The 18,016-nt window shown below is 40.4% G+C and overlaps 1 protein-coding gene across 25 annotated transcripts in view; it reads right to left on the minus strand.

The window, feature by feature from the left end:
• Nucleotides 1–1,418: 1,418 nt before the first annotated feature.
• Nucleotides 1,419–18,016, minus strand: part of Ncor1 (nuclear receptor corepressor 1) — a 129,965-nt gene continuing 113,367 nt past the window's right edge. For 17 of the 25 annotated variants that reach the window (XM_090349473.1, XM_090349494.1, XM_090349496.1 and 14 more), the window contains 9 exons: nucleotides 16,435–16,560; nucleotides 15,911–16,068; nucleotides 15,545–15,765; nucleotides 12,180–12,323; nucleotides 10,894–11,036; nucleotides 7,472–7,525; nucleotides 6,304–6,525; nucleotides 4,124–4,297; nucleotides 1,419–2,463 (listed from right to left, as the gene is read on the minus strand). In XM_090349473.1, coding sequence (XP_090205599.1) covers nucleotides 2,276–2,463; nucleotides 4,124–4,297; nucleotides 6,304–6,525; nucleotides 7,472–7,525; nucleotides 10,894–11,036; nucleotides 12,180–12,323; nucleotides 15,545–15,765; nucleotides 15,911–16,068; nucleotides 16,435–16,560 — 1,430 coding nt within the window. In that variant the 3' untranslated portion in view covers nucleotides 1,419–2,275. The remainder of the gene's footprint in view (nucleotides 2,464–4,123; nucleotides 4,298–6,303; nucleotides 6,526–7,471; nucleotides 7,526–10,893; nucleotides 11,037–12,179; nucleotides 12,324–15,544; nucleotides 15,766–15,910; nucleotides 16,069–16,434; nucleotides 16,561–18,016) is intronic. The other 8 variants (XM_090349488.1, XM_090349478.1, XM_090349474.1 and 5 more) reach the window with 6 other exon arrangements.

Here is an 18,016-nt window from a genome sequence, read left to right on the forward strand (position 1 = left end):
GATCTCCTCATGGGGGTGTTGTTATTAATGTTCATTTGCACTGTTGTAAAGCAAGGTAGTGAAACACGTACTCCTTTACTGATTGGTTTGTTTAAAATAGTCTAAATTTTTTAACTGTACTGTCATTGGGGTTTTCAGAGCATAAGTGTATTCAAATTAGAAGCACTCTGCATACCAAATTAAAGCAGTAGGAATGTCCAATTACAAACATGCACTGGAAAACTGACTATCAGAATACTTCTACGAACAATATTGGAAGACATTTAGTTCTGGTTGTGGGGGATAAAATCATGCATTAAGGATGTAGTCAGAAGCCTGGATCTTGGCCTGCAAATAATTATGCAGGTAAGGCTGGTAAGTCACCATTCACTCAGTGCTCTGCTGACCAACAGTCTCAGGTTTGCTTCATAGGTAAGCAGTATGAGAATGTGTTCTTGGTGTTTTAAGAAATGCTATTGGAGTTCAACTCCTGTTCTGAAATCTCTTCTCCATGTGATGGCAGGTGGAGTAATAACACACCAGTGATATTAGGGTGGTTAGCAGCAGCATACCCTGGGGTCTAGAAGTTGAACGGCCATAACAAGATACATCTAACCTAGTCTCAAGCTAAATGAACTCACCATACCTCAAGGCCCTCAGGATCATAGAAAAATATAATTTATACTGCCATTTGGCCTCCAAACAAATAATTGAGTTGTAGAATATTGCCAGTACCTGAAAAACTATTAGAACAGGTAATGACTTTTTTAATGAACATCTACCTTCCAAGTAATAGGAGCTCTGACCACTTCCTTGATCTTGAGGACCTCAAGAGTAAAGGCTTTGATTCCATACAAACGTGGACTACAGCCTGTTTGTCATTTGTTGAATATGTGCAAAGTATGGAGCCTTTATTGCCACAGCAATGCTATGGCGATCAGGGGAGATGTTTTGGTCAGTGGTTTTAGTCAGTGCTCCTTTCATATTTTCATTTAAAAGTGTAGGTGTTCATGATATGCTGTAAAGTGCTAATGCTAACTGTCCTGAGAGATCTCTATCTCATCCCCTTTCCAGTTAACAGTGGCATTCTTCTGTATGCTGTGGGAGGGTACTTAAATGCTGTGATTAAGTTATATGAAGAAAATGCTAAAGAAAGCTGCAAGCAATTCTTAATAGTCTCTTCAGTACCATAATTTACAGTTCAATCTTTTAAATTACTTGCACCTATCTCTTTTGTCTAAGGAAGCAGAATAAGTGCTGGCATAGAGATGATAAAAGGACTGCATGTTCACCTTGAGGCTTGTCAGGGTGCAGCACGAAGCAAGTCTAAAAGCCTGAGATACTACACAATATTTTCATACTCTGTGTGGGCCAAACTAAAGTTAATTTTTGAAACCTGAGACAAAGAGCCTTAAATCACAAATAATCTACTGTAGCTCTATGGACAGGGTAGTCAAATTTATTTCAAAACAAAAGCTCTGTTGGGCTGCATCAGATGCAGAAGAAAAGGAATACTTAAAGGGGCATGGTTAAATCACCAGTGTGCATAACAGTGAGGTATGCCTCAAGCCTTTAAAACTTTATAAACTGAATTGTAATATACCATGCAGCAATATTTTTTCAGTTATAAAAAAAAATAAGCCTGCACTGGAAATTTACATTTAAAATGGCAGAATTTTGTTGCTCCTACCTTTTGACCTTAATGTCTAGATTTTATGACAGTCTGTTAAAAATCTAAACATTTCCCACAAGATTTTAAATATCACTGGGAAGCTAAATTTAGAGGAAATAAAATCAGATTCAGATAAAAAGTACAATGCCCGTGACAGCCAACCTTATGAAACTAGGCTGTATGAGGTTATTTAGAAGGCTAGGGTTAAAAAAGATAGGTGAAAAGATTTTTTTAAAATCACCCCCAACATTGATACACTGATTTGCATGTAAGTACACCAGATACTACAGCAAGGGGATACACTTCAAAAAGGTCATCTATTTACAGGAGAGTGATTTAAAGACATTATGCTTTTCTTTACAAACAGATGTAAGAACAGGAATTGTCCACTTTTTAAAAACTCTACATTTCAACCCTCCACTATTACCATCCACTGTATCAGCAGTATTTCTCCTTCCTCAAATTGACATTCCAAGTGAATTTCTTCATCAATTGATGCCTTGGCTCTACTGAGAAGTCTCTGGGCACAAATCACAAGAGGGCAGATTTTTGACCCGCAGTTTTAAAAACCAATTCATTGCAAGAACTGCCCCCACCCTGTCTCTAGTCCCTGCACCGCGCAGTTCAGTCATCACTGTCAGACAGCGTCTCGTACTGTGCTGAGAGGAGGGGTGCTGGTTCCCGCTCCCAGATCCGGTTCTGTTGGTGTGGAGCTGCCTGACTCACAGCTGACGGATTACATGCGATGGGGGTGGGTGGTGTGCTGCTGAGCATCCGCATGGTGAGAGGGTTATATGGAAATTGAGTTGAGCCTGACAAAAGAAAAAGGAGGGTTTTCAGTAGTGTAAACATACTTGCTATTACATCCAATCTATCTTTAGTAGGATTATCCTGTCAAATATTTTACAAAAGTTTTGTGACACTGAAAACCACTTCATGTAATAGAACAGCCCAGGGAGTCACCACGTGTCACCAGTGACAGGCAACATAGTATAATATGGACAGATGTAAGCAAATTGGCACAGGTGCTGAGCCAGACAAACCAGGGCTGGGAGACCTTTCAATCTGCCTAGCACATTCAATGGAGAATCCAAATATAATAGTAAATTATCGACCAACTTTTGGACTCCTTTGAGAAATTCCAAAGTACAGTTCTCAGAAGGGGAACTACCAGGCAATGTGGCAGGCTGGCAGCAGAATGTTTCACCTGTGAAGTCTGACTGGAAGAGAGGAGTGAGTAGGAAAGGAGGAGTGAGTAAGAAACTTACAAGTGGAGAAGCTGTAACATTGTTACTTCCTTGTGTCAATTTGTTGCTAGAAAACGTGGGGGGGGGGGTGGAAGAGGCAGTAACTGGACTTGAATTCAGGGACTTAGGTTCACTGGGCTACTCACTTTTTTTGTTCCAGTGTTAGGCAGTCTCCTTTAGGTTTTTCACTAAAGGGTGTCACTCTACCACCTGAATCACAGCTCTCCTTCAGCTTTTTAGGTGGTCCACCTTGGGCACAGTCTCCTAAAGTAGCTAGGACTATGGCATGGAGCAGTAGCACCTATCTTACAAGTGTTTCTGCCTGAGAAGTTGAATGCTCCATCCTTCTTCCTACAGCACTCAAGAGTGAGAGGATTGAGGGTCAAGCCACAGGCACACAGCTTTCCAAAATGTGTTCTATACCTTGATAAAATGCTTAATATTCTAAAGACTAGATGTAATACGTTAAGATGCATCAGTCTAGGATGCAAGTTTTCAAAAAACAAATACATGACTACACACATGGCATAAACATTTAAAATCCTGCTATAATGTATATAATAGGTATTAGCATATTTGTGTGTACATAATGCATGCCATCCTTGTGTGAGATGTTAAAGGTAGAAATCTTAGAAATGTTGGAATTCACAGCAAACCTTACCCTTTTTAAATCATCCTGGTTTTTAATGCAAAAACATACACAGTGGAAAGCACTAAAAAAAATTGCCCTCTACAACATTTGTTAAAGACCAAAATCTCATTTCCTGTTTCTGATATCTTTGTATCTCTATAAAAAACGAGAAAGGGAGTCACTTTTAAGATGTGCATGCCTCTATCCAGGTACTATTGGTTCCCAGTGAGCATGATACAGAATGAGGAACTTTCTAAAACTATACATACCCAACTTCTAATTTTGAAAGTAGAAAGTGTTCAGGATAACATGTGGAAGTATAGTTCTTCTAAGCTTTTTTTAGTTCTGATTTTACACCCTCCCCCCCTCCCGTTCTGGGGCTTGACCTCAGAGCCTAAGCACTGTCCTTGGGCTTTCTCAGAACTATAGCCACTTGAGCCACAACATCACTTACTGGTTTTCTGTGTGTGTAGTACCAAGGAATTAAATCTGGGTCTTAGTACATGCTAGCTGAGCACTCTACACTAGGCCACCTTCCTGGCTCCTGGCCCTCAACTTTATTTTCTATCCATCAGTTTAGATCCGATTCCTCACCTGTTGAAGAAGGTCGGTCTTCCCAGGCCCATCCTGGTGTCTGCCTGTGGTAATCCCCTTCTGAATGTACCGAGGAGACTGAAGAGGGCCGCTCAGCTCCTAAGTAAGCTTGACCAGGGATAGGAGATTTAGATTTCCTGCTGTTTGACTTGATCAACTTTGGTTTGCACACTCCTAAAAGTGAAGTTCATATCAAATTACTGATTCAGAATTTCACTTCTCAAGTTAAAAGTAGCAAGATTGTCACTAGCAAGCAAAACAAATGATGTGATCAAGGGCCCAGGCACTGGTGGCTCACATCTGTAATCCTAGCTGCTCAGTAGGCTGAGTGAGATCTGAGGATTGCAGTTCAAAGCCAGCCCAGGCAGGAAATTCCATGACACTTCCAATTGAACACCAGAAGTGAAGCTGTAGCTCAAGTGGTAGAGTGGTAGCCTTAAGCACAAAAGCTCAGGGACAGCACCCAAGCTCCAGAGCTGGTGTGTGTGCACAGATAAGACACATGCAGTGAAATCTGGGAAACATCCAAGTTTCTTTACTAGCCTTACAGTACCTATGCTATGCTAAAGAAATAAGGAAAGTTGGTAAAAATCCTAAATCTTGCCCAAACACGTGCTCTCTACTGCCCTGAAGAACAAGTGGAGACGACCCTATTCAAAGAAAGCAGAATCTCCACTATGTAACTGTCTTAACAGACGCCATTTCAAGATAGACAATGAGGAACCTGAGTGAGATTAGCTTTTGTTCATGGTCATCAAACCTTACATTGAAACCTTGAAAATATACACCTATTTTCTACTTCGCGTACTTCTAGGCTCTTTTAAGTTCTCAGGAGAATTTGACTGCACTCTAGAACAAAATTTTCTTTCAGCCCTGACACAACACTTTAGAACCTATATAACTAATATTGTTAAAACCTTTAACCATATATAACATCAACTTGAAGACCAGTTAGTGGAGCTATAATAGTGAAATCTGTTGCTTAAAGATAACCAGAAAGTAAAAAGAAAAAACACTGTTGACCTTTAGCTATTTTAAGAACTGATAGCTCTTATTTTTAGTTTTAAGAATAAGAACAAGAGCTGTCAATTCTTAAAATATTAAGAAAAACCAGCTGGGTGCTAGTGGCTCATTCCTGTCATCCTCACTACTCAAGAGGCTGAGATCTGAGGATCACCATTTGAGGCAGGAAAGTCTTAGACTTACTCCAGTAAACTACTCAAAAAAAACCCAGAAGTGGCACTGTGGCTCAAAGGGGTAGAGCAAAAGAAGCTCAGGAACAGCCTGGAGGCCCAGAGTTTAATAGGACAGGCAAAAAACCCCAAAAACAAAACAGAAGAGGGGAATTAAGATTCATTAAGGCTGTCTACAAAAAGTCTATCGCTTAGTTATAACAATTGTGACCTTTTTTGGGGGGGGAGGGGGGACAATCTTAGAGCTTAAAACTCAAGGCATAAACTTAGTCCTTGAGCTGCTTTTGCTCAAGGCTAGCACTGTACCACATAGGCCACAGCTCCACTTTCAGCTTTTTCTCTTTGTGACACTGAGGAACCAAACCACAGTGCTTCATGCATGCTAGGCAATCAGTCTACCACTAAACCAAATTCCCAGCACCAAGCCCAACATCTTTATTTCAAGTCAGTTATTAACTTTGAAACTATACTTGGGCTTCCACTAAAATGTATAAGTAAGGACAAGATGCAAACAAAAACTGATGCTAGTAGAGTTAACGTTCTGGCTAAAAATGTTACTTCTGTTACTGTAATGTATAAGCAGTTTTAAAAAATGGGGAAAGGGGGTACCAGTCTCAAGGCCGAACTCAGGCCTTAGATGCTGTCCCTGAGCTTTTTTTTTTTTTTTTTTTGCTCAAGTGTAGTGCACTTGCCATATGAGCTATAACTCTACTCTTCAGGTTTTTCTTGGTAGTCAATTGAAGGTTAGAGTCTCATAGAATTTCCTGCCCAGGCTGGCTTCAAACCACGATCCTCCTACCAGCCTTTTGAGTAGACATGATTGTAAGTGTGAGCCACTGGGCACCTGGCATTTTTTAACTATAGAAGGGATAACCAGGAGTGACTTTGAGCCCACATAGACAAGTGAAGTCTAACATTACAAGATCTTGGCAATCAATCTAGCTTTTTCTCAGGAAAGACAGCAGAGACACTAAAAAGTAACATTACCTGAATGAGGTGATGGTTCCCCGTCATCTCTCCGTGTCTCACTGCTGGTCACAACTGAGGTGCTGACACTACCAGACACTATTCCTACAGGTTGGGACATGACAACTCCATGATCCTCAACTTTGTCATCAAAGTTTCCCATGAGGGCCTTCCTGATAATGTCTTCTAGACCAAGGTTACTGGCAGGATCAGCAAAAGAATGGCTTCTAGAGCTTACTGAGCCTGGAAGAGATAGTGAGTGTAGTGCATTTCTGCTTGTTAAAAGGCGTATCAGGACATAGGAAATCAGATGATATTCAGCCCTCCGGCCCACTGAATTGCACTGCCTTACACTTGTGTCAGAAGAAGACTAGAGAGCCAACACAAAGGCCATCTCCATCCACAAGTGATTCTGGGAAAACTGTCTCCCCAGAGAGTCACTCATCCACACTTCCATTGCTCAATTTTATAATTCTTTATTGCTTACAATGTTCTTCATAATTTTCATGGCAATACTAGGATTTGACCCCAGGACCTTCTACTTAATATGCACTCTAGTGGCTCACTTGAACCATAATCCCCAGCTCTTTCTGCTTTAGCTATTTTGCCTGTAGGGTCTGTGTTAGCCCCAGTTGGTGTGGACTATGATTTCATTCATGTCTGTAGCTGGGCATGGTAGATCACAACTGCCATGATTGGACCTACTTTTGGATGGCTGGCCCTGAAATAATAGTCCTTCTTTGTCCACTTCACTCATCTCTCTGATACAGGTATGGGCCACTACACCCAGTCTATACTTACCTTTAATTCTCTTTATGAGCTCTGGACTTCCCTGACTGAATTATTTATTCATTTGCATGAAGGAGTACTTCCTTGGTATACACTTAATAATTTTATTTGTTGCATTGACTGCTTTTTAAAAGAAATAATCTATTAAACTCCAGGTCATGTGCTTGCTACTAGATAAGCACTGTACCACTTGAGGCACAGCTGTACCCTCTTTTTTCAAGATAGGATCTCATTTTGTACCCAAGTTAGCAATCCTCATATTTGTGCTTCCCTCTGTCACTGGGATGACAAATTCATGCCAAAGACAAGTAGCTAGGATTACAAGTTTGAGCCACCCCGCCTGGCAGACTGCTTTCTTGGAGCAAATTTACACTGGTAAATAATTTGTGTTGCATCTTACCTGAAGTAGTAACTGCTGGCAAATTGAAGATCTCGGTTCCTGGCTGAGCAGCTGCTGTATTTAAAAACAATTCAGATAATCTTGTATATTGATAAGACTTTCAAAATTTCCTACTAACCCTATTTTTATGATCTCAATTTTTATTTTTCATGTTATATGGAGGTATTGTTAATGCATGAGAATGGGATCAGAAATCAGATGTCACAGAAAATATAGGAGTAGTGTAACTAAAGGGAAAGAATTGCACTGACAGAAAACAGGAGGAAAAGTCAATTCTCAAACCAGAAGCCCTGGCCTCTTAGTGAAAAAGAAACCTTTGACTCAATGGAAAGCTACCTCAGTAGACAGTATAGTTCATTTCTCTGCCATGGCTAACTGGAAGCTTTTCTTACATTTTCAGATTATTCCCTGGATAAGATAAAAAAAAATTCTGCCTGTTGATCATTTCACTCCTACTAACTTGCACAATTTGTAATTTGCAGTTTGAATGAAACTAGTGGAAAAACGGAACCATCTATAAAGTATTTTAAACCAAAAGGGGATGAATCTGGACAACAATAGTGTGTCCATTATTTCTTCCAGCTTGATGCTGAACACTTAAAAGGGGCAAAAAATTCTGGAAGTGGGTGGCTCAAGAATGATGTCCCAGAAAGGAGACTACAGGAGGATTTTTACCTGAGGATATCACAGTCATCTATGAAGAGTGAATGTGCCTTGAAAGTTAACTTTTCTTACAAAGGCAGCTTCAAAAGGAAAGGTAAAATCTCCAGGAAGAAGTACAAAAAGAATGATATGGATGACAGTCTTCCTACTTATGGGTCAGGTAATGCAATGAATAAACTAAATCTGAAATAACAGCCTGTTACTATTTGTGGAGAAACCATACATTCACTTGACAAATACTTGACCAATATTTACTGAACCATTACTGGTTTTATCAATTACCTTCTTATTGATAAAGTAATTCAACCAATACTACTACTGCTTACCCAGAATATACCCCTTTTTTTTCTTATACAGTTTAAAGTTCCGTATTTAGCAGGTCATATAAGTCACCTGAACAACTTGGGGAAAAATGCCAATTCTCTACACTGCTGGGTCATATAATTCACACATTTAAGAAGTACTATGGTTACAGTGTTGCATGTTGAAGTTTGAGGAAAAAGCTAGACATCTGGGAGCTGTTTAGGAGGTGGAATTTACAAAGTAGGCCAAGAAAGTGATGAATAGTTATGTCCATGATGAGGGAGCAGAGGTGAAATATATGTTCAATTTTAACTATTTATGGAACTGATAAAATACCAAGAAATGAAAAGTTGGATTCTAGATACACGGAAGTCCTAGTTTAAATCACACAGTAGATGAAATGGCCCAGGTGATACAGAATATGAGGAGAAATAAGCTAAGACACCTGAGAAGATAAAAATGGCCCACAAAGAGAAGGTGATGCCTGTAATCCCCACTCTTTGTAAAGATCAAGGTTTAAGGCCAATCTAGGCATCACCTCAACAAACACGCGAGACATTATGGTTTAAGACTGTCTTTGGAAAAATGCACAAAACTCTATGAAAAATAACCAGGGGGGAAAAAAGATGAAAGTATGGTATGAGAGGTAGAATGCCTGCCTAACATGAAGTTCAAATCCCTAGCAATGTAGACACAATAAGAATATGCAAAGCTGTTTGCTGGTGGCTCATGCCTGTAATAACCCTCACTGCTCAGGAGATTAAGATCTGAGGATCACAGTTCAAAGCCAGCTCAGGCAGGAAACTCTGTGAGGCTCTTATCTCCAGTTAATCATCAAAAAAGCTGTAAATGGAGCTGTGTCTCAGGTGGTAGAGCAGAAAAAGCCCCAGGACTATCAGCAAGAAAAGAATATAGGCATGTAAATGACAGTATTTCTGGAAAGTGAAAGGCGGTCTTAAGTGAGCTTTTCTGTCAGTGGAAGAATTACCAGTGTGGACCACATATGCCCAGCAGTGCTAAAGTTTTGGACTTGAATTCAGGGGCTAGGCACTGCCCCAGTACTTTTCTGCTCAAGGCTAGTGCTCTACCCCTTTGAGCCCCAGAGCCACTTCCAGTTTTCTGGTGGTTAATTGGAGATAAGAGCTTCATGGACTTTCCTGCCCAGGCTGGCTTTGAACTGTGATCCTCAGATTTCAGCCTCCTGAGTAGTGAGGATTAAGGTTATACGCCACTGACCACATGTACAGTCTTTTTATGGAGTTAGGAGAGTACTTGATGCTTGGTCACAAAAATAGCAGATGGAAGACTAACTTCTTTATTGCTGATAAAATTGATGGGTAAGACTTTTGGATAGTACAAGGAACATAGTTAAGTAATGGGATTCTGGTGAATGCATGCACATCAGTCCAAAAATTTTAGCACAGCTATTATACTGGATAATTACCAGCAACCTGAAAGGATGCTGTGAACAAAGAACTGTTAGAAGTCAGTTAGTACAGCACCAGAAGCATACGCTTGAGTTGGAATGCCTAGATTCCATCCACAGCCCCATTACTTACTAGTCACCAAACCTCTGAGTGGCTGTTCCTCATCTACAAAATGGAGATCATTACTTGTTGTGTGTAGGGTTGTAAGGACTAAAATGAGTATTTAGCTTATTAGAGTAGTGCCAAGCACACAGCAAATCTAATTTAGCTTTACTATAACTGCTGTCATTCATGTTGCATATTGTATTTTTAGAGAAATTTATAGATGCATATGAACACTAAATAACTTAACTGAGATACAGAAAGATAGCACAGAAAAAGTAGTTGGAGTGAAGCAGGCACAAAATGCCTTGTCCAGCATCTGAAAGCAGTGATTCCCAAAGCTGACTTGGGAGAGTGGGGGGAAAAGAGAGGTTCAGAACAGGCCAATTTGACATCTGCATCAGCCAAACTGCTAGGATTCCCTTAGGTTATAATGATGACTGGCTTAGGACAGATCTTAACACTTCATAGTCTGCAGAATCTACCAAAAAGCTAAGCTAAAAATGCTTTGGTGGAGAACAATAGTAAGATGCACAAAGCAAGGAAAGATATGAACAGATTAAATGGTTATTAAAAGATGTGAAGATTCATAAAGAGCATGTCTTCAAATATTTTAAGAGATGTCATATGGAAATAACCCAAAGTAAGCCCAGTTCTGTCCTACAAACCAAACCAAACCAAATGGTGGAAAACGAAGACCAAATCTGTTCTACATACTGTTTCTTAGCTAAACCTAAGAAAAAGTGCTCTCAGACCCAACTTTAGTTGCCATAGAAGATGGGGGAGGAATTCCAGAGAGGAACAGGCTCCTCCCTCAGTAGCACCCAGGTTCAAGTGTATTGGATGTGTGCCCTGAGAGTCAGCACTGAAGAGAGATCATTGTTAGTGTTGGTTTTATTTGAGGTTCACAAAAGAAATCCCACTTACCCATATCAGGGTCACCTCCACCAGAGGAGTTCAACTTACGAAAAATTTCCTGCTTCTTTGATTTAACCATGGGTGATGTGTTTTCAAGCTTGGTGAAGAATGAAGGCAAGTAGCTTATACTCCCTGGCGAGCGAGAATCATTCCTGTTAGAAACACAGTTCAATTTATTATAATTGTGTACTCCTAATCCTTTGTACAGTTCTGTCAACGATGATAATTGACTCAATACTTGGAAACAACGGGGGCCGGGAGTTTGGCCTAGTGGTTAAAGTGCTTGCCTAGCATGCACGAAGACCCGGGTTCGATTCCTTGGTACCACATACATAGACAAAAGCTGGAAATGGTGCTGAGGCTCAAGTGGTAGAGTGCTAGCCTTGAGAAAGTCCAAGGACAGTGCTCAGGCCCTGAGCTAAAGCCCAGGACTGGCAAAAAAAAAAAAAAATACTTGGAAACAATGGTCTCGTCATCCTGTGTTCATGGTGACAATCCTGAGAAACAATGTGACCAGAAGTCAGAACATTACCTAAGGACATAGTCAAATGCTATAGTTTTCAAAGGTGGAATGTAAAATTAGAAGTGAAATGGGAGATCATTTATAGGTAGGGATGGAGAACTTTTTTCTGCTGCCACAGACCATTTGGATATTTGTAACATTCATGGTCCATAATTACCCAAACAGGCCAACAGGCTGCTAGCTACTGACGAGAAGCACACGTGCGTCCTGTCTTGTACCAAATGATTTGAAGGCCCTCATGTGGTATGAGCAGGACATTCCTACTACTGATAGACCATGGACGGAGACATCTTTACCATATATCTTCTGCCTAATTGAACACATAACCACCCGAACGATGAACTAAACTTAAGACCATACTTCTCAAAAAACAAAAAAAAAAAAAAAAAAAAACAGAAAAGAGCTTAAACCTAAGAATTCAACGTATGAACCATCTATTAAAAATTACTGCAAGCCAACTAAATAGACTAGTTTTCAGTGAAAAGGATTTTATATTTTACAAGAAGTTTCCTATACAAATAAAGATCTAACTGGAGTGACTAACAGTAGCATGCAAGGCAAGTACTCCAATCAGTAGGCCATGCTCCTGGTCTCATCTCCAACATTTAAATACTATTCCTAAAATCCAGTTTCATTGGTTCACCTGGAAAAGTAAATAATTCCCATCCAGATACTGAAGCCAAGAAGGAAAGTGGTCCTGACATAATATAAGCTAAAGAAAATTGAGCCAAACCCTCAATTGGAGCTGCAGCAAGCAAATGTGCCTTCTCACCTCTGCTCTGCAGGCTCCACTCCCCGCTGTGACAGGAGCAGCATGCTGTCTTGCTTCTCGTGAACAACTGGAATCTGGGGTGGTGAGATGGGCTCATAAGGCTCTGAAGAGATGTGACTCCTCTCAGGAGATTTTCCAGACCTGCTGGTGAAACATGCACAAGAAGATTAGGTGGTGTTCCAGGGCCTAACAAAGAAAGAAGCTGAACTGAGGAGAAGCAAAGTACCAATTTCTTCTCAGAGAAGCCAACAAGCATTTAATGCTTCCTGTAAGAACTCACAAGCCATATCAGCAGTGGAGCACAGGAAAGACAACAGTTCTGTCTGTCCTACTACATCAGGCCCCATCTTACCCTTTTAGCCAGGGAGTCTAGATGAGTCTTCAAGAATCTCACTCCTATTCTGATATGCACCTTCACAGGTCCTTAAAAGTTGCCCTTTTATTTTCGGAATTTAGTGCTAAACTGGAAGGTAATGAATGCTGCACAGTGAAGCCACAAGTTATGGTTATGCCATCTTACAGCTCATAAGTTCTCTGACATTGAATGTTTCTCCAATGGATACCATATTGATAAAGCAATAAATACAGGGTGTACACACCATTTTTAAATAGAGCTACTTGCATTTATTATTATAGTTAGGTGTAAGTATGCCTACTATTCCAAACAGCCAATTTTTTTTTTTTTTTTTGGTGGGTCATGGGGCTTGAACTCAGACAGGGCGTTATCCCTGAGCTCTTTGGCTCAAGGCTACCACCCTACTCTTGAACCAAGCCCCACTTCCTGTTTTCTAGAGGTTAATTGGAGATAAGACTCCATGATAAGAGTTCTTTTGTGTTCTTTTGTGCCCGTTCTGGCTTTGAACCTTGATCCTCAGACCTCAGCCTCCTGAATGGCTAGGATTATAGGCTTGAGTCACCACGCGTGGCTTTGCCTTAGCCAATTCTATGAATCTTCTAGGAATTTGCCAAAATGTTTGTTATCATATTCTTGTACTCAGGATACTTATGAATTCCCTTTGTATAATTTAGCTGTAAATTCACACATGGTTATGTTTAACTTGCCATTTTGAACCAAAACTCTGATTTGACACAATAAAAATCTCAGTAAAGGACATGAGAACCGCCATCAACAAAGAGCTTGAAAGCATGCAAGGCTCCATCTCCCCATTACAAATCACAGTGGAAAGGACAGGCAACTGAAAAAAGGAAGTTGAAAATAGGGTATCAGGAGTTGAAGATGAAGCAGAGGAACTAAATAGAAGTCAAAGGTGTAGAATAAACACTCAAAGGACACCAAAGGGACATCTAAACCTTACTGCATTTAAAAAAAAAAATCTGTATAGAGGGCCAGTAGTTTGGCCTAGTGGTGCCCAGCATGCACAAAGACCCAGGTTCAATTCCTCAGTACCACATACACAGAAAAAGCCACAAGTGATACTATGGCTCAAGTGGTAGAGCTTATCTTTGAGAAAGCCCAAGGACAGTGCTCAGGCCCTGGATTAAAAAGCCCTGAGACTGGCAAAAAATAAATAAAATAAAAAAATCTGTATAGAATATTATGAAAATGTGTTTTATATGTGGGAACTAGATCTAAAATACAACTGTCTATGATAACATATACAGGGTTTAATGCATTTCCACACAAACTGACTAAAGGAGGGTACACCTACAGGAGAAATCCAAATGTCTAACTTCTTTGAACAACAAGGAAGCAGAAACAAGCTTTGGAGGTGCCGGAGGACATATGACTGAAGGGAAGGCGAGCAAGTGTAGACATTATGTTCAGCATACATTATCAACTATGTATCTGGGGGGATGGGGGAAAAAGAAGGGAAAATAAACATTGTACTTACAATCTGACTTACAGATTTGTAGCCATATTGTACAACTATTTTATACTAATTATCAAAATAAAAACATGAAAACAAAAGATGTTCTTGCCAGGCGCTTAGAGGCTCACACCTATAATCCTAGCCACTCAGGATCACGCTTCAAAGCCAGCCCAGGCAGCAAAGTCTATGAGACTCTTGTCTCTAGTTAACCACCAGAAAATTGAAAATAGCATGGTGGCTCAAAGTGATAGAGTGCTAGCCTTGAACAAAAGAATTCAAGGGCAGTGTCAAGGCTGCAAGTTCAAGCTCCACAACTGACACTCTCTCTCTCTCTCTCTCTCACACACACACACACACACACACACACACACACACACACACACTCTCTCTCTCTCTCTCTCTCTCTCTCTCTCTCTCTCTCTCTCTCTCTCTCTCTCTCTCTCTCTCTCTCTCTCTCACACAAGTTCTTGGGGCCCGAACTGTGACCTAGTGGTAGAGTGCTTGTCTAGCATACACTACCACATACACAGAAAAAGCCAGAAGTGATGCTGTGGCTCAAGTGATAGAGCCTTGAGAAAACGCAACGGTAGTGCCTAGGCCCTGAGTTCAAGTCCCAGGACTGGCTTTAAAAAAGTTCTTAGATAACCTTATCTTATAAAATCTTTTCTCTCATATAGCTGATTGGCCTCATTCTTTCTTTAATGCTATCTTCCTAAAACAGCTATTATTGCTGACCCAATAGAAACCATTAAGTATGGGTGCTGGACATACCGTTCAAGTGGGAGCATGCTTACCCAGCAAGGAGAAGGCCCTAGTAGAGGAAAAGAAGGGAAGGAACAAAAGTGAGGAAAAGAGGATGGGCGGGGGGAGGTAAGATAAAACACTGTGAGATGGAAGCTAGGCCTCACACATGCTAAGACCAAAGTTGTGCCTTTGAAGGTTCTCACTCAATATCGCCCAGGCTGGCCCTCAAATTCATCTTCCTAACTCAGCCACTAGTGTAGCTAGGATTATGGGAGTACTATCCAGTAAAAGAGATGATTCTAATGGAGCACTCAAGCATCCCCCAAACTAACCACACTACTATTTTAACAATACAGCCAACTTTTAAGTACATACTAAAAAAGATGCACTATCAACTTGTGACCTTGTGCCTGTAATCCTACTTACATAGGAAGCAGAGACCTAAGGGTCATGGTTAAAAGCCAGCCAGGGCAATAAAGTCCAGTTAACCACTAAAAAGCCAAAAGTGAAGATGCGGTTCACTAGCCTTGAGCAGAAACAGAATTTCAGGGGATAGCACACAAGCAGTGAGTTCAAGCCCTAAGGATATGCATATGCATATACATACACATACACACACTAACACATGCCGAAAATAATAGAAGTGGGGGAAGAGGAAACAATTTGCCCTTTGCATGGACTAAAGGCAAAGAAACTTCTACTATAAGAAATTATTTCCCTATCTTACAGAAAAATATAAATTGATTTATAACTGTGATATATACATATGGTTTGTAATAAAGACTCTACCTGCCCCGAGCTTTGTCTACAACGTTTTCTGGAGAGACTCTGGAACCTGGTCTTGGATGGAGAACAGACTGAGGCTGGGACTCTGGGCTGTATCGACTTGACTTAGTCCTCACAGGTGTAGATGCCAGAGCAGTTGGTGAATTTTGGAATGTAGAAGTGGTAGGCTGCTGGGAAGGCTGTGAGGAAACTTGATTTCTAGCAAAGTCTTGTGTGATAATTTGCTGTGAGAAAGAAATGGAAGTGGTTAGCTCATTGCGTGTGTGCAAAAAGGGCACGTAGTCTAGACATCTTTGGAATTTTTCTTTTTTGTGATGTTTTCACAATGATCAGAAAGAAAACCCAATAACTGGAACACTAAAGGCTTACACAGATGTGGTCAGCAAGAGTGATCAGTCGGTGGGTTCTGGGCACTTGCCCAATCCCCTCTGCCTGGGAGTTTGGGGGCAGCGGCTGCGGTGGAGACGGTGACTCCTGCTGAGGCCGGTAGTGATGAAGCGCTCCTTCATACTGCCTTGTAGGGTCACCTAACAGAGAACAGTCGAAACTTACTTCCAAGGCTATCCCTGTGTTTTGGACTCAGTACCAAAGATTAAACAAACTTCAGAGGAGCACAAGACAATTTTAAGTAATTAATTTTGAAACAAAAATGTTTATTCACCAATAGAAGTCTGAAGACTAATAAAATTTGTATAAAATTTGCCAAGTTATTTATCATTGAGCTATAAGCAAAAGAGTGACCAAGAACTTAAAAGTTGCTTTTTGCTAGTGTAGTTTTAAATGTTCTGAAGCATATGACCTTAAAACAAGTTATTTCTTAACATGGTCTAGACAGATAAAGCAAATGACAAATGCAAATGTGAAAACCTAAGTGGGAGCTACTAAAAACGTACTTTCTGCTTGATTTGCCTTAATCTCTGGCTGACAGGCCTGCAGTGTTTCCTGGGGTGCTGCAGGCGAGCCAGCAGGACTTATCACCTCGATGGCATCATTAGGTGCTTCATACCTGTGAGAAGATACTTTAGGAAAAAAAACAAAAAAATTAAGATGAATCCATGGCACATGTAAATTATTCAAATATAACTGCATATAATCTTTCTTAAGTTTCACTCAGAAATGTTCAATGGCATTCCAGGAAAAGGATAAAGCTTTCTGAACCCAACAGACACGAGTGACTCTGTGTTACTAATCTCAATAGGACATAGGGTTTTCTGATACTTTGTGGGCTCTAAGATCTTTCTCTTTAAGGCCAGAATAAAAAATGAGATGAGAGACAGAATATCAGATATACAACACTCCTAGAAAACAGCGAGAAAATGTTCATTGGGAGAGACTGAGAATTAGACAAGGGAGACCTCAACAATTAATTCCAATTCTGTAGGGACAATCTTTCTTAGAAAAGTTTGAGGCTGTAAAGAAAGCTGCATTGCTATCATGATACTTCTAAAACTATTTTACAAAACGTGTAACTTTTTCTCTACTAGAGTATTAATGAAAAATATTATTTCACTTAGTGTTTTAACACCATGTTACATTGTGAATATAAACAGAAATGGCAGAGAAAGTGTGAAGGGAAGGAAAGTAATGGAAAGGGAGGCTATGGATTGATTCTAGAGGATGCCCACACAGCTTGGAAGTTGAGGAGCTATGCAGAGGGGGTAGAGGCAGATTTCCACAGACCTGACACAATTTCAGAACTGAGAATTAGGGAGAGGCAGATGTAATCTCCCACTTAAAAATGTTCTGATGTTAGAAGACTCTGCATCTACAGGGTGCAACATGCCCTGAAGGAAGGGTACGTTACTGTGAATGGGAACTCACCCCTCTGTTATGCAACTGGTCATGAGAATTGCAATTACCTGGGTTTAGGTAGTAAAGGGGATTGAAGTTGTCGCTGAAAAGTAAATCACATCAGATACTACACTGTAATGTATATCAACTTACAATTTCTATATTTATTGCTATTCATTGTTGCTTGTGAACTAACATCTTGGATGTTCTCACAACAAACAATATTCTGTCAAGAGAATGTCTGATTTGGCCAGGTGCTGGTAGGTCACACCTGTAATCCTAGCTGTAAAGGAGGCGGAGATCGGAGAATCTCAGTTCAAAACCTGGGCAAGAAAGTCTGTAAAACTCTTATGTCCAATTACCTTTCAAAAAGTCGGAAATGAAGCTCAGAGACAGTGCCCAGAACTGAGATCAAGCCCCAGGACTGACACTCCCCCACCTAAAAATAAAGGTCTGATCTTGAACTGTAGTTAAGTTATCTTGAATTTATATTCAAGTGATGACAATGCTTCATCTCCAAGGTGATGGAGGCCCTGGAATCAAACTGAAAACCACACTGCATAAGTGCCAGTGTCATGGGGACTTTATACAGGCCACTATCCAGTTAAAACCTGCATTCAGAAAAATGAACATCCAGGGAAAAATGGGCTTTCTATTTTCAGATGTGATGAAAAACAAACTCTT

The sequence above is a fragment of the Megascapheus bottae genome, chromosome 17 (genome assembly GCF_031878675.1).
Source record: "Megascapheus bottae isolate mThoBot1 chromosome 17, mThoBot2.hap1, whole genome shotgun sequence".
Lineage (NCBI taxonomy): Eukaryota > Metazoa > Chordata > Mammalia > Rodentia > Geomyidae > Megascapheus > Megascapheus bottae.